This window comes from Xenopus laevis, chromosome 9_10S (genome assembly GCF_017654675.1).
Source record: "Xenopus laevis strain J_2021 chromosome 9_10S, Xenopus_laevis_v10.1, whole genome shotgun sequence".
NCBI classification, from domain to species: Eukaryota; Metazoa; Chordata; class Amphibia; order Anura; family Pipidae; genus Xenopus; species Xenopus laevis.
The window spans coordinates 80,181,928-80,205,545 of record NC_054388.1 but is presented as its reverse complement, the minus strand read 5'-3'; the positions used below and the strand labels follow the sequence as shown (position 1 = coordinate 80,205,545).

Genomic DNA, 23,618 nt, shown 5'->3' with positions numbered 1-23,618 from the left:
GCTGCTGAATATATTGGCACTATATAAAGAATATTCATGATTGTACATTTGTGATTTATCGGTCAGCTTTATCGTCGTTCCTAGATATTTCAGACAAAATACAACAAAAGATTTTTAGGTCACTACACCTCTTGTTATTGATAAATAAACACATATTAAAAAAAAAAGCCGTCAATGAATTAGAACCCCACAGCACCAGCACAACCCTTTGAGGAAGGTACTGAGTTTTACTTGTCATGTCTACAAGTTTCCTAGCCCTAAAATTATTTTCCTCACAGAATTTTAAAAACAAGATACTTCTTTCCACACGAATAACATTCTCCAAATACTTGTGAACAAGTTGAAGCAGTAACAAAGGCAAGTGGAGGAGAAAATGCCATTGAAATGTTGAGTCCTAAAGGCTTGCTGTCTGCTAGAGTGGTGCCAGGACAATGGCATCGCCCTTTCCCCTGTGTGTGCCCCATGCTGCACTGGGAAGCTCCTGTGTGTAGTTGCTGCCACAAGCTGCGTGTAGTTGTTGCTTTACACACAGTGAATAGTCATACAAAGCAGCTAAAGTCATACCCTGCTGCCACCGACATCTTATGCCCATCTCCTTCTGGTAGTTTTGCGCTTTCTTACGTGAATAGAAGTGCAGCAACAGTAGCTCCAAGATGGTTGAGAAGTTGTTGTTTTGGAGGGCAGGGGAGGCAGCCCTGGTGCTATGTCCTGTGTGCGCCTGTAGTGGTGCTGTAGGAGGCTGCTGGCCTTTCTTACGAAGCGAGAGCCCAGCCTTCCCCGCCGCTGCTACTGCTGGAGAATTAGATATTCAGGGATTCCCTTCCGAAGCGCCGACCCCCCTGCACTTTTACTATTATTGTGTGTGGGGTTTTTTTTTTTTAAATGCCCTCCACCTCCCACAAATATTAATTGGTATTGTGTACATGTTAGTGGGGGCTCGCTTCGGATATTGAGTGAGAGAAACACAGCGCCCCCGGTCTACTCTTCGCTCGTAGCCGGCTGGGGAGGTCCTGCAATCTGACAGCCAAACAGAAAAGGGGGGAGAAAGGAGGAGAAAAAAAAAGCAGCCTGAAAAGGTAAGCGGAGACAACTGGGCCTCAGCTGGAGCCTCGGACTGTAGTGAGCCGGCCAGGCCGCGCGCAGGCGCTTGGGGGACGTGGTCACACCACAACAGAGGCCGGGGATTCGGTAGGCCGCGCTAGGCCTTTCCTTACCGATGATTTTTATTACGCTTTTTTTTTTTACACGCGTATTAAAGAAAATGCATAAAAAAGGCGAGATTTGACAAACCGAGCTAATGACCGGACGGAGTGTTCTTTTGGGCCGGCTTTAATGCCCGGACCGTATCCATAGATCCGGGATACTGCCCGAATGCAGTGTGTCAATTAAGAGATTATATTCCAGCCCCCCTACAGTTTACTTGCTGTCCGGCAGTACCTAGATCCTTCCACCCTGCTCTGTCTTACTGATTATATGTGCAACCTGCGGCGGCCCTCCAGCTGGTGTTGTGCAGCAGCGACTTTATCGCACCTTTTGGCAGCTCAAGGTTGTTGGTAGTTGTACCGCGACTATAGCTCCGCAGGTTTTACCTCTACGGATAGTGGCCTTTCCTTTCACAAAACATGTCTATTAAATCAACCATCATCTTATTTACCTGCTTACATTTACTACTATAAACCTGCCACTGGAAAGCACATTGATTAAATACACACAGACACACACACATGTTGTGTGTGTTTGTTGCATTCAATTGATTTTTATTCAGCTATTTGCCTATTGAACTCCGTTTTTGTTCAGTTGGTGACCAACATGATTGATGCACCAATGGCCCTCTCCTCCCCATCACTGAAAGATGCAAAGTGGTACCCACATCTGTTGGGCTGCTTATCTGGAGCAAAATAATGCTTGGCAATAGCTTTGAAGTGTAAAAATTGCATCATAAAAATGTGTGTAACTCTAAGGGCTGGGACACACTGGGCGATTTGGGGAGATTTAGTCGCCTGGCGACTAATCGCCGCGACTTTCCACGACCAATCTTCCCCGAATGCCTCCCCTCGCTCTGCGCCTGGCTAAAATGAAAAATCGCCTGCACTAATCACACGCGGCGATTCGTTTTCCAAAGTCGCCCGAAGTTTCCTAGTGAGGCAACTTCGGGCGACTTCGGAAAACGAATCGCCGTGTGTGATTAGCGCCGGCGACTTTTCATTTTATCCAGGCGCAGAGTGAGGGGAGGCATTCGGGGAGAAAAGTCGCTGCGATTAGTCCCCAGGCGACTAAATCTCCCCAAATCGCCCAGTGTGTCCCTACCCTAAAGAACTGTTTCTTTCTCTGCAGTTTCAGGAAAAATGTCTCAATGTGCTTTTTAGGGCATAGTCATTATTTAATGAACTCAAACCTTTTATCCACTATCTCATAAACTGTCAGTATTTAAAAAATTCACTTGTTGTTCTGCAGATCTGGCATCTGCTTGTCATTGCCTTTACGTTATTATAGGTCCTGTAGGACTTTGCCATGGGCTTCCTCAAATGCAAACACTTTACGGCACTTTAAAATAGACTTTAAAGCCTCCAAGCCAGATTTTCTTAAAGAGGTTGTTCACCTGCTTGAATGAAAAAAAACGCCAGCGCAATGCATTTGCGGCGTCACGATTTCCAAAGTTGCCTCACAAGGAAACTTTGGGCAATTTCGGAAATCGAAGCGCCGCGAGTGCATTGCGCTGGCGTTTTGTCATTCAAGCAGGCGGAAGGCAGTTTGGGGAGATTGTCACCCCCGCAGAAGTGGTGATTAGTCGCCAGGCGACTAAATCTCCCAGAATCTGCCCAGCTGACTCTACCCTAAGGGTAAGGCCAGACGAGGAGATTCGGGGAGATTTTGTCACCTGGCGACTTATCGCCACGTCTTTTGCGCGACTATCTCCCTGAACTGCCTCAGCGTCTTTTCCCCATAGGCTACAGCGCAAAATCGTCTGCGCTTTAGGGACGGAGGGAGAGGAAGTGCGAGTGTGGGCCAGCTGGTTCCAAAAGAGCCGGGGTCCACCAGGTTTTTTTGCCGGTGTCCTGCCGGCACGGTCTGACCCTGTAAATGTCTAGCTTTGCAGAACATTTGTTTGTTTTTACTCTGCAGTAGAGTAAAATTTTGGGACTAAATACTACTGCACATGCATGAATCAAAGTCTAATGGGGGACAATGTAAAAGGTTGGTAGCAGTTTTTCCTAAAAGAAACAGCTGCCCATGGAATAAAGCTAGCCATTGTATTCACGGGGGGGGGGGGGGGGTGGTGCCGCCTAACATTTTTTGCACCCTTCAGTTAGTAGGGCTTTCCTTGTGCTTTAAATGAGACAACAGGTGGTTTTGAGTATTAGACTCTTATTAGATAGTGGTGGTGATATATGGTTGCTACTTGCAATTGAAAATAGAGGATCTTTTGATGCCTTGTGTGCCATAGCGCTAAAAAGTTACATGTTTAATCACTTTGCTCCACTACTTTGTGTTTGTTGGATTATATTTATTGTTCTAAGTATCATACTTTGGTGGAACAATAAATGGGGTAAGCGCTCCAACTGCATATAAAAGCATGTGGAGCTCCGTATAAATTGTGCAGTACTTCTAGGACTAGGACATTCAAACTCTTATTTCTTCTAACTTCTAAATTGCAAGTCATTTCTAAAATGTGTTTTTTTTAATGACATTTCTGATATATCACCTCCAAACTTGCATTTTACACCCACCCTCATGTTCGTAGATAGAAAGAGAAGTATACATTGTAATTGTCAAAGTATCTGGCATGTAAAGACCCCCGCCCCAGAAAAAAAAACAGTGCATATAAATGTCCATGGCTGATATGTTGCCAAATGCAAAGCACTGCCAGTATTTTATGGGTCATAAAAACCTGAACAGCAAGCAGATCTCACAAACATGATGAGATGCAACATGCCATTCTGTTCCAAACCACAAATATAAGCTAAAATTAGTGTTTACGTTTTCATGGCATATCTGAAAATCTCCTCAAAGCTGGCACTCTTATTTATGAAATGTTTTTAGATACAATGAAATATCAGAAATATCCATGCCAGATGTTTAGCAAGCAATTTGGTGGCCGTTATGCATAGGGTTACAAGTGTAATATTTTTTTTTCTGAGACTAGAAAAATAAGCCTGCTAAAAAAAATACTAATTTGTTGCTATGAGCTATTGCACTTCTGCAATTTAGCAAGTTGGTATAATCGAGCCCTTATGTGTCATAAAAACCCTTGGGAAATTTTTATACTTTTTTGTTGGTCAGACTTTATCTGATCTTGCCACGCCACGCAATACCATGAGATCCTATATAGCTAGAATGTAAAGTCAGATCTGATAGTTGGATAAAGTGGTATAGTTTGTTCATTCACCTACATCCAACATGTATTCCAAAAAAAAAAAAGTGATAAGACACCATCAGATTTTATCAGATTTCAGATTGAGCATGCCATGTTCACATCTGACTGTAATGTTGGATGGAAAATCTTCCTTATAGTTTATGCATCAGATTTTGGTATCCGTCCCATTATAATTTGATCCATGCGACTACATCTGACTTTTAAAGGTGTGGTTCACCTTTAAGGTAACTTTTAGTGTGTTATAGAATGGCCAATCCTAGGCAACTCTTCAATTGGTTTTGAGGGGAGGAGTGGTGGGGCAGGGCTGTGATTGTTCCAGGGCAGGGTTGTGATGTCAGGGGCCGAGCTATGACATTGACCAATTGTCGGTCGCCGATCCAATATCAGGGAATCTGGCTGTCTGCTCAAAACTGGAGAAGGGGCAACCCTAGATCTGTTGATTCAACAACACAGTCCTACAAAATCCTATGGAGTTTAGCTCTAATAGTAATTTTATTTCAGAAAAGCTTATTTTTTTGAAAGTTCATCGCTATATATGTATTTCTAGTCCAAACTGTCAAATTGCAAATTAAAGGTTAAATTAGCATTTTTTTTTTTTGGGTAAATTGCTCCCACTCTTTTTCGTAGTGGCTGTTACTTTGTTCTTATTAAAGCCACTGACCATAAGTTTAAGCTACCGGTAACCTCAGCACTGCTTAACCTTGTTAGAGAAGTTCCTTTCCAGTATGCTACGACTATTCCCATTTGCTACCAAGCACAGTGCTTGGGCAGCGCCTTACATAGACTGCGTGGTGGTTGTTGAGGAGAACAAGGGGGACATAATAATAATAATGACTGCTGCAGAGGATTTTTTTTCTGTTTGGTTGTGAAAATTTAGTGCAGATGAGAAAAACATTTTTTCATCTTGCATATTTGCTCTAATGCTTGCACAGATTTTTTTCCCAATAAGTTTTTTTTATCATTATGATTCTTGTCAGAACTGTTTATCATGCAATGCATTTTTGACCACTAATTTAATTTTCTGAGCAGCTAATTTTAAGTGATTTTATTGTTAATTATTTGTTTTAGCTAGGGAACTGTATCAGAGCTGATCCTTTTTTATTTTATTGATTAGAGTGATTTTTTAGATCGGCAATATAATGTTATGACCTCAATGTGCCTACTTCGCAATTTGGTGTAGTGTCAGAGTACCATATCCAAATGCTACTATGTTCTTGTATTTACATAATATGTAGTGTATCTTTTTGTGTGCACTGTTAAAAAGACAAAGTATTTTGACACAAGAGACTGTGATATGGTTCTAATGTAAACATAAAAGACAGATTAGTAAAATCCATTATATAAATAAATATATATCTCATTTTGGCAGATTACCTTAATATCGGGTGTTTTTAGAACAAGTAGAATAAGCGCAGTGCAGTGTGGATTTGTTTGCTGGGGAGCCTTTATTCGTGAAAAATGTGATGTGCTATTCAGCTCTTGGGGATTCTCCACGCCATATATTTTGGCTTATCTAATGCAAATGTTGTATCAAAAATTCATAAGCATTTATTATATGTGTTTATTTTTCTGAGCATGCAGGAAGTTTTGAATCAATTTTGTGATTAGGCTTAGCACAGATTTGCAGTTCGGTATTTTTGTGTAGAATTAACTATTAACCAATTATTTTGTTTCTGAGAACTGCTGCACATCTGTGTTGCATGATGCTGACCAGCTTCTGGCACCTGTTACATTCCACAATCCTTCTGCATGTCTTGGTTTTGCCTCAGAAAAAGCATTTTTGATGTCACCCCACAAGTTTTCTATTGGATTATGGTCCAGTGATTGGGCTGGTAACTCCATAACACCAATCTTGTTGGTGTGGAACCAAGAGCTTGCTCTGGCTACTAAAGCAAATAAAGTTCTGTCTTGCATAAAAAAGGGCAATAACTCAAGGGATGAAAACATAATTATGCCTCTTTATAGGTCCCTGGTAAGGCCTCATCTGGAGTATGCAGTGCAGTTTTGGACTCCAATCCTTAAGAGGGATATAAATGAGCTGGAGAGAGTGCAGAGATGTGCAACTAAATTGGTTAGAGGGATGAAGACTTAAATTGTGAGGGTAGACTGTCAAGGTTGGGGTTGTTTTCTCTTGAAAAAAGGTGCTTGCGAGGGGACATGATTACACTTTACAAGTACATTAGAGGACATTATAGACAAATAGCAGGGGACCTTTTTACCCATAAAGAGGATCACAGTACCAGAGGCCACCCCTTTAGACTAGAAGAAAAGAACTTTCATTTGAAGCGACGTAGGGCGTTCTTCACAGTCAGGACAGTGAGGTTGTGGAATGCACTGCCGGGTGATGTTGTGATGGCTGATTCATTTAATGCCTTTAAAGGGGAAGGAAACCTAGTTGGCGCAAAACCCCTCCCCCCTCCCGTGTATTGCCCACCCTCCGTTCACAGACGACATCTTCTTCCACGCGATCTTCTTCCTGCTTTGACCGGCGCATGCGCAGTAGGAGTATTTCGCCGGTACGATCTACTGCGCATGCGCCAAAAGTACTTCGTGACTTTTGGCGCATGCGCAGTAGATCCATACCGGCGAAATGCTCCTACTGCGCATGTGCCAAAACGCCATTCAAAGCAGGAAGAAGATCGCGTGGAAGAAGATGTCGTCTGTGAACTCCCTGGACTGGACCTGCGCAGAAGGGTAAGTAACAAGTTAGGGGCATTTACCCAGAGGGACGGGTAGGCCAGGGGGGAGGAGGGAGGGTGGGCAACACACGGGAGTGAATCTCCCTGCTTGCATACATCCGATTCTCTATTAACCCGCAGCACTGGTGGAGGAAACCATTTCTGGTGACAGGTGTTAAAAAATGTTTATTACAAAAATGATTTTATTGTACCACAACCAGCACCCTTTTATCTGACTATAAATCCCCTTAAATATATGAAAATGGCTTGTCATAGAGATGTTTACATTGTGCGTACTTTTGTGTTTTTGAATTATCTTCCCAAATCATTCCGATCGTTACAGTGGTGATAACTGATAGCTTTAGGACTATTGATTGTTACTAAGGTTACTAATTCTTTTAAAAGTATGCTCCCCATCTGTTCCGATTAAGTATACCATCAGTTATTTTGTGGAAGCCCCTTGCTTTAATTAAAGCTACAGTAGTTTTTTCACATTGTTTTGGTGCCATATTATGGTGAAAATGAATGCTTGGGATTTACTGTGATATAAATTTATCAGCAATGTAACAAATTAAAGAGCACAAATGTTAAAAGGGATACTGGCATGGGAAAAAATGTTTTTTTTCAAAACACGAGTTAATAGTGCTGTTCCAGCAGAATTCTGCACTGAAATCCTTTTCTCAAAAGAGTAAACATGTTTTTTTAATTTTAAAATCTGACATGGGGCTTGACATATTGTCCGTTTCCCAGCTGCCCCCAGCCATGTGACTTGTGCTCTGATAAACATCAGTCATTCTTTAGTGCTGTACTGCAAGTTGGGGTGATATCACCCCCTCCCTCCCCCCCCAACAGCCCATCAGTAGAACAATGGGAAGGTAACCAGATAGCAGCTGCCTAGTAGATATAAGAACAGCACTCAATAGTAAAATCCAGGTCCCACTGCAACACATTCAGTTGCATTGAGTAGGAGAAACAGCAGCCTGCCAGAAAGCAGTTCCATCCTAAAGTAATAATACAAAGAATGATGCGATCCGCATCGGAGCTCACCCAGTAGCGCTGTGTTTTCCCGGTCGCAGCCCATGCGAGACGCCGGCCACTTCCTGCCGGTATTCAGTGTAGAGCAAACAGTATTCTCGTCACTATCGGCGCTGATCCAGGACACGGCACACAGACAACGGCATCAATGCAAAAAGGTTGGCTTTATTTGAACACACACATGCGGTTGTGGATTACAGCGGTGGATACACAAGGCTGTCTGACTTACGCGTTTCTTGCCGGATCACCCGGCACTTCCTCAGAGTCCTATCCCATCCTAAAGTGCTGGCTTTTTCTGAAAGCACATGCCCAGGCAAAAGGACCTGAGATGGCTGCCTAAACACCAATATTACAACTAAAAAAATACACTTGCTGGTTCAGGAATGAAATTTTATATGGTAGAGTGAATTATTTGCAGTGTAATTTAGAAATAAAAACAACATCATAAAAATCGTGACAGAATTCCTTTAAATGTTTTGGCTTGACATTGGGTCTTTTTTAATCTAACTCTTACAGGGTATCATATGCGCTGCACGAGGTGTCCATGAGAAAGCTCCCTGATACTGATATGGTGCACAAAGTTTAAAATCAGGTAAGTGAGAATCAAGATACAGATGCTTCCAGTAATGGCTGGAGCATGCAATGCTTACGGTTAACCCCGCTCCACCTCAGGGGATTTGTATTTAACAAAATGAAACCACTTTTGTCCTCAATTGTTCTTTTTTCACCAGCTGATGTTCACAAGGAACAGAGTCACGTGATGTATGAAGGCAAACACATACACTTTTCTGAGGTTGACAACAAGCCCCTTTGCTCCTATAGCCCAAAGCTTTGTAAGCAGCGAAGACTCAATGGTTACGCCTTCTGTATACGCCACGTTCTTGAAGATAAGACTGCACCTTTCAAGCAATGTGAATATGTGGCCAAGTACAACAGCCAGCGTTGCACCAACCCCATTCCCAAATCTGAGGACCGTAGGTATGTGAAGTCCCATCCCAATTAATGAAGCAGACATTTTTCAGTTATTAACTCATAATAATGAGAAGAAAAAGAAAGCAAAGTAGAACAACATGTAAATAACCAACTTTTATTGATGCTGGGCCATAAAGGTTGAAAATTCTCATTTAAGAAAATGCAGAATGAAGCTATTTTGAGAGCATAATCTGCAACCTGTTAAACAAAGCTTAGTATAATTCACTTAAACAAGTATATTAAAAAAAAGAAAAAAAAAATTTAAATATTGCATTAAAGGAGAACTAAAGCTTAACTAAATAAGTTGGCTAGAAATGTTGTACATTATGTTTTGTGCTTCTGTACCAGCTCAAGGTAACCACAGCCCTTCAGCAATAAAGATCTGTACCTCCAAAGATGCCCCAGTAGCCTTCTTTTCCGCTGATTCACCGCGCATGCTCTGTGCTGCTGTCACTTACTGAGCTTAGGGATCCACTCACAATATACAGTACACATAGAATATAAAATGTCACAATATACAGTTGTGCTCATAAGTTTACATACCCTGGCAGAATTTATGATTTCTTAACCATTTTTCAGAGAATATGAATGATAACACAAAAACTTTTCTTTCACTCATGGTTAGTGGTTGGCGGAAGCCATTTTTTTGTCAAACAACCGTGTTTACACTTTTTAAATCATAATCACTACACAAACTACCTAAATGACTTTGATCAAATGTTTACATACCCTGGTTATTTGGCCTGATAACATGCATACAACTTGACACAAAATAGTTAGAATGGCTATTAAAGGTAACCATCTTCACCTGTGATCTGTTTGCTTGTTATTAGTGGGTGTGTATAAAAGGTCAATGAATTTCTGGACTCTTGACAGACCCTTGCATCTTTCATCCAGTGCTGCACTGATGTTTTTTGGATTCTAAGTCATGGGGAAAGCAAAATAATTGTCAAAGGATATGCGGGAAAAGTTAGTTGAACTCTATAAAACAGGAAAGGGATATAAGGAAATATCAAAGGAATTGAGAATGACAATTAGCAGTGTTCAAACTCTAATTAAGAAGTGGAAAATTAGGGGTTCTGTTGAGACCAAACCACGGTCAGGTAGACCAACTAAAATTTCAGCCACAACTGCCAGAAAAATTGTTTGGGATGCAAGGAAAACCCCACAAATAACTGCAGATGAAATACAAAAAATACTGGAGGAACACTCATCAGCCTGTAAGCTGAGCATGGGACATTCCAACATGATAATGATCCAAAACACAAGGCCAAGTCAACCTGTCATTTTTTACATCAAAATAAAGTGAAGGTTCTGGAGTGGCCATCTCAGTCTACTGACCTTAATATCATTGAGCCACTCTGGGGAGACCTCAAACATGCAGTTCATACAAGACAGCCCAAGAATTTACGGAAACTGGACGATTTTTGCCAGGAAGAATGGGCAGCTTAACCGTTTGAGGAGATAAAGAGCCTCATCCACAACTACCACAAAAGACTTCAAGCTGTCATTGATGTTAAAGAACTGGGGTATGTAAACTTTTGATCAGGGTCATTTGGTTAGTTTGTGTAGTGATTGATGTAAAGTAAACACAGTTGTTTGACAATAAATGGCTTCAGCCAACCACTAATCATGAGTGAAAGAAAAGATTTGGTGTTATCATTCATATTCTCCGAAAAATGGTTAAGAAATCATAAATTCTGCCAGGGTATGCAAACTTATGAGCACAATGGTATGTCAGACAAACCTCATTTTTTTTCTTGATAATTTGCAACGACCCCTAAGCTTAGCTTCTCAACAGCTGCTCAGAGCACACTGAGCATGTGAGTATTGCAGACTCCTTCCAAGATGGTGACCCCTGTGACAAGTTTGAAGTCCTGGCTGGTGCAATAAGTTCAGTATATAAAATATTACATTTATAGCCATATTAATTTTTAGGCTTTAATTCTCCTTTAAGCTGTTGTTGTTTTAACACCTGTGTCTTTTCTACTCACAGTGTAGTTGCTCCACTACAAGTTCCAGCTCTTACAGTAGGGAACTTATTTAGCTTTAGGCAGGACTGTCTATCTTGAAACCAGGCAAATTTTATTTATTAATTTTGACTTTATGTGGATAATTCCTTTCTCCCAATCCAACAGGTACTGCAATAGCCATCTACAGGTTCTCGGATTTATTCCAAAAAAGGAAAGGAAGAAAAAGAACGATACGCTGGAAGATGTAAAGGCCAAGCATCAGATGGAAACTATGGCTTTTAGCCTTACGGTGCCCCCCTTGGCATTAAAGATGCCTAATGGACTTGATGGCATGAATCTCTCTCCCCCAGGGGCCAGACTTCCAATTCACTACTTAGAAACTGACTTGGAAGATCCTTTTGGTTTTGAGGAAGAGGAGGAAGAGCTAAAGAAAGGGGCATCTGTGAAGAAAAAGCTCCAGAGCAAATTGGCTCAAAACCGCCAGCGCCTAAGAGAGACGGAAATTGTAAATGTTCATCAAGAGCACTTTAGCCCTCATCCTGCACCTTCTCCACTTCAATCTCCATCTTTGCTGGAGCAGCACACACTTGTACAGCCAATTTCAACATTGCCGAAACCCACTGGGTTACCACAGAATCTGGTCTGCAAGTCACCTCAACCTCTGAACACCAGCCAACCAGTACAGGGAGCATCGACTGTCACACACACAGTAGCACAAACAAGGCAACAGTCTAGCAAGAAACCTTTTCCTGTCTTACCTCCCATTACAGAATTGCCACGGACTCACAGCATCCAGTTGGCAGCCACAGCCTTACCAGCTTACTCCTCTTATGTGAGCCGACTGCAGAGACTAGTAAAACTGTGCACACGAAAGCAGCAGCTGGATACTGATTTGTTCCCACATTTTGGTAAGTGATATATGTGTGTGTGTGTGATTATGTTTTAATTAAAAAAATAAATGTGTGTATCTTTATCTTGATAAAGTCCCCATAGAGGGTTGAAACATTGATATTACAGGTATGGAATCTGTTATCCGGAAACCGGTATCCAGAATGCACCGAATTACGAAATGGTTGTCTCCCATAGAGACCATTTTAACCAAATAATCCAAATTTTGAAAAATGATTTCCTTTTTCTCTGTAACAACAAAACAGTACATTGTACTTGATCCAAACTAAGATATAATTAATCCTTATTTGAAACAAATCCAGCCTATTGGGTTTATTTAATGTTTACATGATTTTCTAGAAGACTTAAGGTATGAAGATCCAAGATGATTTAGAATATCCTAATGTTTTACAAAAGGGGGTAAGCACTTGATTATCTTAACAAAACAGTTAAGTGTGCAATCAGCCGTTAAATACATAAAACCAACCAAAAAAGTTAAAGGAACAGTAATGTCAAAAAATAAGTGTTTTAAAGTAATAAAAGTATAATGCAGTGTTGCCCTGCACTGGTAAAACAGCTGTGTTAGCTTCAGAAACACTACTATTGTTTATATAAATATGCTAAATATGCTGCTGTGTAGCCATGGGGGCAGCCATTCAAAGGAGAAAAGGCTCAGGTTACAGCAGATGGCAAATAAGCGCTGTCTGTCTAATGGTGTTATCTTTTATCCATTAGTCAACCTGTGCCATATAGCTGTTTTTCAATTTCCGCCATTGCTCCAGAGCAGCTTGTTTATATAAACTATAGTAGTGTTTCTGAAGCAAACAGACCAGTTTTACCAGTGCAGGCCAACAGTACATGATATTTTCATTACTTTAAAACACTTAAATTTTTTGGTGTTACTGTTCCTTTAATGTGCACCAGAATTTTTCTTTGAAAAAAAAAAAAAAAAGTAAATTTTATATATTCCATTTAAAATGTGTTAGACATAAATGACATTAATAAAAGCTATTTGTTTCTTAGGAGGCAGAACAACAGCACCTGTCCTGGTGCTACTATAATCAAATGTACCCTATTCAGAAATAATGATCAGTTATGGACCATAATGAAAAAGTACAAATTTCTAAAATCTAAAGGTCCCACAGAAAAGTAAAATGTTGCATGAAAACTTTTGTAGTATTTTGCTTCCAGTGAGAATATATTTTTTAGGCATACAATATATTAATTTACATTTAGAACTCATGTTCAAAATCCTATAAATATTTCCACTCTTCTACCTTTTATTTTCAATTAAAGTTTTAATTTAATACCCTTGGTGAAGCAGCATTTGTGCACTGCTTAACTGCAGGGTTTTCCTGACCTCTTGTGTCTGAAAAGGGCACTGCATTGTTATTATTTTTTATGCTACAGGTATCTTATATAAAGGGGAACTCTGGCCCACATAACCCTAATATACCCATCACAGTTACCTGTTTCTTCAAAACGTATGAATAAATGCTATTTTCTATGCTGAAATTCAGCTGTTTAACAGTTCTCTTTCTGCATCATTTGAAATCCTGGCAGGGAACTTCTCCACAGCTTACAGACAGCATGCAGGAACTACATAACCCACAATGCACTGCACTATGATGTTCTGTTCATGTGTGCAGTGAATTGTGGGGTTTGGAGGATGCATGCTGGCTGCTCATACAAAGTAACAGTAGTCAGCCAGCTCCGCAAAGTAGTCCGACAGATCAGCAGGAGAGCAGGGGGCTAGGCTTAGGGAACTGTTTCAAACTGTTTCAAACTGTTTCAAAATTAAAAATTATGAAAAGTCTGCATAAATAGAACTGGTCATTCTGCATTATACCAAAAGTTAGCTTAATGGTGATCCAGCCCTTTAATGTAATATTTACATTTTTAGCAGCTGTTTTTATACATTGCTATATTAGATATATTAAGACTTCACTACTGTACACCCTGTTCTATAACCGGTTCAGCATTTGGTTTAGCGATGCGTGTCTTCTATTTTTTTTTTTTAGCGGATAGTATGTGGTATTTGTGTAAGACTGTTGTTTTTATTCTTTGTCTATTCTTAGGTCTGGACTGGTCAGAAGACAGTGGAGAAGAGCAGGACAGTGACCAATCATCCCCATACCGCACTGCATGGTCATATAGAGAGCGTTTTCGATATGACTGCAAAAAGTGTGTTTTAAATTTATATTTTTTATAAAATTTCAGAATGCTTGTCCTTTTTGCTGACTTGTTAGCCTTCATTTGATGATTGTAATTTTTAATCAGCCGTTGGAGGATGAGCATGAGCATGAAGTACAGTTTATAGATCTGTCAGCATAATACCCTAGTTATTTAAAATGTGTTCACTAAACCTTTGCTTAAGACTGCTTGGCTTAAAATGGCTTACTATCCCATGCATAAAGCATTGGGAACATGTTTCCGTGCTTGTCTAGTAACCTGGGAGCACCCAGGAGCTGCAAAATGCAACTTTGGTCAAATCACTCATGAGAGATTTCTTTGTCATTTTATTTTATGTTTGAAGGTATCTCAAATATAATATATGGTTATATTCTTATGGAACAGAACTGTTAAACAATAATGTATACTTTTAACAGTGGCTGCTGATATTTCCACTGCTATTATTTTTCAGTGGTTGCCTCCAGTAGTGATGTGCGGGCAGGATCAATACCCACGGGAACCTATTTGCAGTGGTGGGTTCCTGCTCTCCCTGCCCGCTACCTTACACTGCCGGCTTCTGACCTCTGCTTTTATAGATGCGCGTCTGATCACCCTGTCCCTTTTGTGATATCATTGGAGGGGCGTGTCTGTAAAAGGAACCTGGAAGTTGGGCATGAGTGGAGGGAGGGCGGGTTTGGATCGGGTTTTACCCAACCTGCACATCACTAGTATCCAGTCCTTTGATTTCCAAACCTTTCAACATTGAGAGGTATGGAAACCAATAATCACGTTAGAAGTGCTCTTTCACATAGTTTTGATTGATATGTTTTTTTGTATCTGTAATAAACAGTAATTCGATATTGACTAAGCTAGAACAAATTCATGTGTATGATAAGAGTACAGTTTTTTTTACTCTATTTAGTAACCTTAAGGCATGCTATTCCACACTAAGGGACCTATTTATGATGCTGTGTAAAAATCACTGGAGATGTTGTAAATAGCAACCAATCAGATTTTGCTTTTGTTTTCCAACTTGTAGGTGACTGTTAAAATCTAAATGCTGATTGGTTGCTGTAGGATATGGAATCATCACTGGTGATTTTTTTTTTTTACACAATGTTTTACATAGCATCATAAATAGTCCCCTAATACCCTTTATGTGGAAAAGCATCAGGCTCCAAGAATGCTGTGTAACTGATGCAACACCTGTAAAAATTATAATTTTAATGTGTATACTATTTTCCTAAGCTCAGTGAAATAAAACCTCAAACTCTTTGAGGAAGAGAATTCCAAAGAGCAAGAACAGCCCAAAAACAAAATGTAGTCTTAACTATTTTGTTGACACTTTTTAGCATTGCTTTAGTGGATTGAATCATGTTAATAAAAGTGTATGGATTTAAAACTACTTTCACGTGTTTTGTAATATTAATAATTTAAGAGCTTGCATTTGTATTCCCTTCAGGCTGGATATTGAAGAAGCGCACAGTAGGAGCTCCAGGATTGCACAACTTTGCACTTACTTTCAGCAAAAATACAAGCACCTCTGCCGTCTGGAGCGAGCAGAATCCTGTCAGAAAAAATACAGACACACATTCCGGAGAGCCTTACAGCAGGCTGCCCTCAGAAAGCCGGAGACCACAGGGCAGCTGCTTCAGGAACTGAGTAGAACCACATGCATAAGGACCAGGTTAGGAGCAGCATTGTATTTGTGCAAATGTTTTCTGTCACTTTGGGGTGTGCATTGTAACAATAGGTCTTGTAAACGAAATGTATATGGGAAAGAACCCCTTTATTTTGTACATGTATACAAGGTAACAGTTGTGCTTTTAAAAACGTAATTTTTTCCTCCCAGTCCTGTATATACTTAGTTGACCTCCATTATTTATATTGCCATGCATGGAGTTATCCTGATTAGTTTATATGTGGCCAAATTTACCACCATCATTCATACTGGCACCGCACTTTCCTAATTCTACAAGTTGTATACTACATGCACCTTCCTAATATTCATTCTGTATATTTTGACTGCATACCTAGTGCATTTTCCCAGCTTATATGCATGTCACATGTAGGACTAGGAATCCCCTATACTTAAATGGGTGGTTCACCTTTTCAATAGCAGCAATGATCCAGGACTTCAAACTTGTCACAGGGGGTCACCATCTTGGAAAGTGTCTGCGACACTCACATGCTCATTGGGCTCTGAGCAGCTGTTGAGAAACTAAGCTTAGGGGTCACCAGAAATTATCAAGCAGAAAATGAGGTTTGTCTGTAACATAAGAGGATGCTGCAAGGCTGATTATTAAATTCTGATGCTAGTTGCACCGGTTTCTTTGCTGCCATGTTTTATTCATTTGTATTAATTACTAATCATCCTTATTTTGAGGCATTTATATTCTATGTGTACTGTATATTGTGAATGGGTCCCTAAGGTCAGTAAGTGACAGCAGCATAGAGCATGTGCAGTGAATCAGCAGAAAAGAAGATGGGGAGCTACTGGGGCATCTTTGGAGGCACAGGTCTTCCCTGCTAAATGGCTGTGGTTGCCTTGAGCTTGTACAGAAGCCCAAAACATATTCAATATTTCTAGCTACTTCTTTAGTTAAGCTTTAGTTAAGCCTTAAGTTAATTTTCAGTATGTTTTATAGAATGGCCCTTTCTAAGCAACTTTTCAATTGATCTTCATTATTTATTTTTTAAACAGATGCACCGAATTTGGCCAAATCCCTAAATCCTAATTTGCATATGCAAACTAGTGACCGGAAGATTCAAAGTGAAATGCATGCTGTGCATGCGGTTAAACATTTTTCACTTTTTTGTGTGACAAAAAGTCATATGATTTTAAGGATTCGGTTTGGCCAGATACTTGGATTCAGCCAAAGCCAGCAAATTATTTTATAGCCATAGGCAGCATAACGCATACCTAGCTATTTCATATGTCATCCAGTCAAGAGTTTCTGATAATGACCAAGGGTTTGTTTAACTGCCTTCAGATGTTCAGAGCTATGTACATTGTTTTGGGCATATTGGCATCAGCAATTTTCTTCTTGCACTTCTTCAGTGGATAGAGAAGAGTTTCTTAAGCTTTATCTGATGGTCCCCATACAAGGTTTGGGCGTCAGCATTTTTGTCCAAGAGTCATTGTTACTTTTTTCTGTTGTTGGTGGACATTTCTTTTAAGGGGAACATGGAAACAAATGGAAACAGCCCTGTTTATGTCTATGGCCCTGGCTCATAGACAAAGTAGCCCTAGTCTAAAGTCTAGCTTAGGAACACTGGTCCTGGCAATGCACAAGGCTCAAAAGTCAGTGTGATATTTCCTTTAAGTGTGGAGATTACAGGTTATTTTTGTTACAGGCCATTTCAACCGGAGCTGAGAGGGACAGAAGTAACACTCTGCAGTGCAACTATAAGCAACGGGGCATGTAGGAACAGAACCCTCCCTTATACGCGCAACTGCTTTCAACGTATCCTTTTTCAAGCTATCTTGTTTTCACACAATTTTCTAATTTCCATTTAAAGGTTTATCATTTATTTATGTAAACTTTGTAAATTTGTGTACCTCAGACAGGGCCAAGCCAACGAGGTATCCTAGGCAACCCAACCAGCCACCATGCCTTCCCCTGCATGCGCACAGGGGAGGGCAGGTGAAGTTGGGGAAGTGGCAGAAGGGAGGGAAGGATGGTAGGGTAGTGAGGGGAGAGCGGCAGAAGGGAGGAGAGAGAGCGGCAGAGGGGAGGAGAGAGAGCGGCAGAGGGGAGGAGAGAGCAGCAGAGAGGATTAATACATTTAGCTTTATGCAGTTTTACTTATTACCCATTTTGAACTTAAGCTGCACTTTACATGACCAATATATTGAAATGAACAGGCCTAAGGAATGGCTCTGTTGGATGGAAAAGACCTAAGCTGCATCTACACATTAGTAACAGTGAGATAAATATTTTATTTGCACTTGGGTCTATACTTCCTACCCATCAGTACTCTCTATTGCTTATTTCTATAGAGCTAATTTGTTGTAACCCCTCTAATATGTTGTGGTATGTTTTAACACAGGGGTTCCCAACCTTTTTTTACCTGTGAGCCACATTCAAAGTAAGAAGAGTTGGGGAGCAACACAAGCATGAAAAAAGTCCCTGGGATGCCAAATAAAGCCTGTGATTGGCTATTTGGTAGCACCCCATGTGGACTGACATCCTACAGGAGACTATGTTTGGCTAGCTTTCCTTCAAACCAGGAATACAAAAATAAACACCTGCTCTGAGGCCACTGGGAGCAACATTCAAGGGGTTGGGGAGCAACATGTTGCTCGCGAGCTACTGGTTGGGGATCACTGTTTTAACAAATAGAAGTGATGTATTTAGTCTGTTCCCTAAAACTAGATGTTTTTGTAAAGGCAGACTTGCTTTTATGTATCTTGAAGCATTCCATTATATTTGCAGTATGTCATGTTTCATATATTTCATATGCTTCTTACAGATGGTAAAAAATATAATGCCAGAATGGGAGGTTTTTAATGTAATTTCTTTCTACAGAAAATTCAGAAAGAACATATTTTTATTTGGTTTTGTTTTTTAAATTGGAAATAGTGCTAAATGCCAAAATGTTTAAGGAAAAAAATACAAACATGGAAAATACCATATCCATATACTAATTATTTGAGATTTGGTATAATTCAGTTCAGATACCAATAATTTGGCGCAATGCTATCTTTTACACAAAAATATTTTGCGTTTAGTTGCCCAAAACCGCAATGTTATGTTTTTGAGTCAAATTTCTTTGGGGGAATCCAAATCATGCTTTGGATTTGGCTAGAACTTGATTTTAATACATCCCTACAACAACAATATTCTAATATAAGTGGACCACTCCACTGGATTTACATCTTATACATATTATAGCTATCCTTAATTATCAATTATATGGTGTAGGAACTTTTGCTATTGAAAATGTTGTTCTTAACAGACTTCTAAAGATATCTTGTCCAACAGCTCCCAGCAGCTTTTCTCTAGTTGCACAGCAAAGTTTGCAGATGGCCAGCAATGTTCTGTGCCTGTTTTTGATATTACACATCAGACTCCTTTGTGTGAAGAACATGCCAAGAAAATGGTTAGTCATTACAACATGAAAGCTGCAATCTTTAAAATGATTACCTTAATATTAAATATCTTTCACATATTCCTGTATTAAACCAAGGAGGTTCATAAATATTTTTTTTTGGTTTTTATTTTACTATTACAAGATGTACTTTTTACCTCTGCTTTCCTTTTGCTAACCTGGTATAATTTCTTCCTTGAAAAGCATCACATTACATTTCCCTTGCTGCCAGCATAAAGTGTTCCTGTTTTCTTTACCAGGATAACTTCTTGCGAGGGGACAATTCGCGTAAGGTTCAGCACCAGCAACAAAGGAAACCCAGGAAAAAGACCAAACCCCCTGCACTTACCAAAAAAAACAAGAAGAAAAGGAGGCGAGGTCCACGACGGCCTCAGAAACCTATTCCACCTGCTGTGCCCCAGGGCAATCTATGTATGCCCAGCAGCCTTTCACTGCCAGTGGAAGTCTCCAGTATAAGGCCAGTATCATGTTTTAATTAATAATAAACATATAGGAGTTAGGTACCCTCTTTATCTCTCCAGTTAATTTTTTACAAGTCAATGTTGTTACTTCTTATTTAAGCTCACCAGTCAATATACATTTTAGCCAAAATGGTCCAGAAGCCTAAAATCTGTATTTTTAATTATTCTGTATATACAGATAAATAGTGCTCACTCTGCAAAACCGTTTATGCCAGTATAATATTTTAAGACTTTTGCGGTGTTTGTCTGCATTGTCAAAGTCTTTGTTAATTTCACTAGGCACATAATTAAATGCTCTTGTGTGCATACTTTTTCTGTATTACAGGAGTCCTTCCACACCAGACCTGAGCACAGAAGAGCTGCCTGATGACATCACTAATGAGATTACTGACATTCCCCATGACTTAGAACTCAATCAGGAGGACTTCTCAGATGTTCTGCCACGTCTGCCTGATGATTTACAAGATTTTGACTTCTTCGAAGGTGGTATTGTATTACGAAGTTTAGTTTTATTTTCTGTAATTAGCAACACGGGCAGGTTTCTTATTAAACAGATGTGAAACGGTCTTTATACTGTTATAGACCTGCAAATCTTACATTTTAAAGGAGAACTAAAGATTAACCAAAGAAGTAGGCTAGAAATCATGTGCATTATGTTTGGGCTTCTGTACCAGCCCAAGGCAACCAGAGCCCTTTAGCAATAAAGATATGTGCCTTCAAAGATATGTGCCGCTGTAGCTCCCCATCATCTTTTTGCTGATTCACTGCACATGGCCTGTGATGTTGTCAGTTACTGACCTTAGGGACCTCCTCACAATACAGAACTGTCACAATATAAGGCTGATTTAATAAATTTTTATTTTAATGTTTCATAGGTAAGAATGGCGATCTTCTTCCTACTACAGAAGAAGCTGAAGAGTTGGAGAGGGCCCTGCAAGCAGTTACATCTCTGGAATGCTTAAGCTCAATAGCAGTACTAACTCAAGCTGACAATTCAACTGTCCAAGACCTGTCAGATCGTGGGATATCGGTGTTCTCAACAGGTTCTGGTGGTTCAGTAATACAATCCTTGAGTCGAGAAGATCACACAGACCTTGGGGATCTACTCAATGGGCGTATAGGTCATGATAACTTCAGCAGTCTCGAACTGGACGAGAACCTACTTGGTTCCACTACCTTATCCTGCCCATCGGCAACCCTGACTGGACGTATTCAGGGGCAGTTCTCATCACCTGCCAATGTTGGCCTTAGTTCTGCCACTTTAATAAGCCAGAGCTCACTTGAAGAGAGAACTTTACCGTGTACATTTCATGGTCTTCATGAAGGTAACTGTGCACCACAGAGGACACTCCAGGCAGAGATCTTAAGCAAAGCAGATGATTTAATCATCTCACAGCAGCAATACAATAGTGACCATTCACATTCTTCACCCCAAGGAAGCCATTATGACAGCGAGCATGTTCCCTCTCCTTACAGTGACCAAATTACATCCCCACATGCCACCTCCTATTCTGCTGACAGTTTGTCTGCTACCTTTTCTTCAGATGTACCTATTATTACACAGCACTTACTAACCACCCAGCTGGATATGCCTCTCAGTGCAGTGGTGAACCGAACTCACTGGGGAAATCTACCTGTCAATCTTAATGATCCATCAGGTTTTAGTGCATTCATCACTTCTGATGGACACCTGCTTTCAACATCTTTGTGTACCCCTCTTGCTACTTCTCATTTAGAGACAACACAGCCTACCTTCTCCACTGTGACCCCCAATAGCTCTAATATGCTTCCAGGGTTGCCGCAGACCAGCTTTAGTGGCCTAAGCCCCCCAGCTTCTGAACTCATGGACTCTGCATCCCTCAAACACCAGCTCCCTCAGTTCATTGCAGCATTTGGCCATCAGCTGACCTCTCACAGTGGCATCCCCAAAGACCTTCAACCCAGCCATAGTTGCGTTGCTCCTCCCACAGGATTTTCTGTAACAGGTGCCACAGCTACAACTACCACCAACGCTTCCTCCTCATTTGCAGGTCCTAACTAAGTACGTTTCATAATTGGATGGAAGCTTAATTCCCCTGTAAATTATTACGTGTTGCTCTTTCATTCCTTCTGGAATATTTGTTCCCTCCTAACACAATATTGCAGAATGGAGTAATTGTTCTCTGCACTGTATTTTTTGTGCTTTGCCAGCACTGGTGCTCCTAATATTTGTCTAGGTCCACTTCTTTCACCATATTTCTCTTCAGCAGAGTGACATGGGGTTCTGACATATTGCCTGCTTATTCCAGGGAACATACATTTGTTTCATTTACTACCTGCTCCATATACTATGGCTTTACCTAGGAGATGGAAATGATTAGTGACCGCAGGGCAAATTTAGCAACCGTTGCAGGGAAAACAAATATAATTGGAAAGCTGTACAATTCCGCAACTCTGCATTCTTTGAAATGATTTGTTGCAGTACAAACCAAGAGTAATTTCCTGTATCTGTCCAGCAGTTTTGATATTGTGAATTTGTGTGTGTGTGTGTGTGTTATCTGAATTGTGGAGCCCTGCAGAACACTTGGCAAATAATGTTGGCACTATTTTCCCTTTCAAAGGCATCCATTCCTTTCTCTGTTTTTGCCTTAAAATGACTTTGGATCATACCTCGGAGTAAACATTAAGGCTAAAGATCAGAGGAGACGGTATCACTACGTTTATATCACGCAGTGCTAGTCTGGGACAAATAAATAAAAAGCAACAGTATTCTTCTGTGATGTTTTAATTATGGCTTAGAACAAGTTTCCCTTTTTCTTTCCATCTTCATCTTCATTATTTGTTTTATTCTTAACTATGATTGACAACCTTGGCATGGTGTTGGATGCTACAGTTTCAGTAAGAATAAACAAAGCTAGGTTAAGCTCAATTGTAGTTTAATGTATACCTTATTTTAAAAATAGTAAAGTAAAAATGTTCAGATTTTTTATATTTAGCATCTATTCCCACCTTAAAGGCAAGGTTTAATTCACAATAAGGTTAAAAATATATAAAATAGATATATAAAAGCTTCTTTGTAGCAGTCACCCTAACATAATAATGGTAATATCCAGTACAAGCCAAACCCCCTATGCAAGCCAACATTTGATCATGGTTTTACAATGGTTTGTCTGTTACTGTAGTATTGTGCTCAGATGGTCTGTGACAGCCATGGAGAGTACAGCCTAGGACTCACTACAACTGGTCCCCATTCTAGACCCCCACTCAGTCATTTGGGTTCCAGTTTGGTAAGCCTTTGCATTAAAGTAAAGTAAGCGATTTTGTGCAATAATTATTCATGTGGTGTTCTGCACACAAAGGAGCTTATTTATTAACACTGGAGACAAACATCACTGGTGATATTGCCCATAGCAACCTATCCGTTCTTTGCATTTGTTTTCTTAAGGTGGCCATACACGGCCAGATTAAAGTTGCAGATATCGGTCCTTTAGACAATTTTTGGCAGCGTTTCTGCCCATGTGTGAGGGCTCCCATTGGGTCCTCCCGATCGATATCAGGCCAAAAATCGGGCAGATATCGATCTGTCAAGTTTGATTTTTTTGTATGATCCAGGACTGCATCAGCGGTCCTGCGACCCGTCGGAGCCCATTCGTAGTATTGTGATCCAATCGTTCGGCCCTGGTTCGGATTCATCTGGTATCGCCCAGCTGTTTGTGGGCATATCGGGTTAAGATCCACTCATTTGGTGACCTTGCCAAACAAGCGGATCTTATAGTGTATGGCCACCTTAACTTGTAGCTAATGTTTCAAATCTAATCTCTGATTATTTGCTATGGGCAACGTCGCCTACAAGTTAGAGAACAAACACAAAAAGCTGATTGGTTGCTATGGGCAGCATCACCAGTGATGTTTGTCTCCAATGTTAATAAATACACCTGTAAGTGTAGCAGTCAAATGTCTGGAGGCAGCA

At 40.3% G+C, this 23,618-nt stretch overlaps 1 protein-coding gene across 2 annotated transcripts; it reads left to right on the top strand.

Annotated features, from left to right (window-relative positions):
* The first annotated feature begins 428 nt into the window (after nucleotides 1-428).
* Nucleotides 429-23,618, top strand: ino80d.S (INO80 complex subunit D S homeolog). Of its 2 annotated transcripts, none has more exons than XM_018239013.2 (11): nucleotides 429-1,076; nucleotides 8,605-8,680; nucleotides 8,820-9,066; nucleotides 11,199-11,941; nucleotides 14,000-14,105; nucleotides 15,556-15,780; nucleotides 17,451-17,560; nucleotides 19,066-19,199; nucleotides 19,448-19,665; nucleotides 19,995-20,152; nucleotides 20,545-23,618. In XM_018239013.2, exons 3-11 carry the CDS (start codon nucleotides 8,849-8,851, stop codon nucleotides 21,708-21,710), a joined length of 3,078 nt encoding a protein of 1,025 aa, XP_018094502.1. In that variant the 5' UTR covers nucleotides 429-1,076; nucleotides 8,605-8,680; nucleotides 8,820-8,848; the 3' UTR covers nucleotides 21,711-23,618. The 2 variants fall into 2 exon arrangements, with proteins under 2 accessions (XP_018094502.1, XP_018094501.1); XM_018239012.2 differs by having other exon boundaries at nucleotides 19,995-20,155.

Bases quoted from the DNA above. Each gene is read 5' to 3' on its own strand.
- ino80d.S (XM_018239012.2), top strand. From the start codon at position 8,849: ATGTATGAAGGCAAACACATACACTTTTCTGAGGTTGACAACAAGCCC. The intron at 9,067-11,198 runs GTATGTGAAGTC...CCAATCCAACAG, and splicing joins CCCAAATCTGAGGACCGTAG to GTACTGCAATAGCCATCTAC. The intron at 15,781-17,450 runs GTTAGGAGCAGC...TTTTTGTTACAG, and splicing joins ACCACATGCATAAGGACCAG to GCCATTTCAACCGGAGCTGA.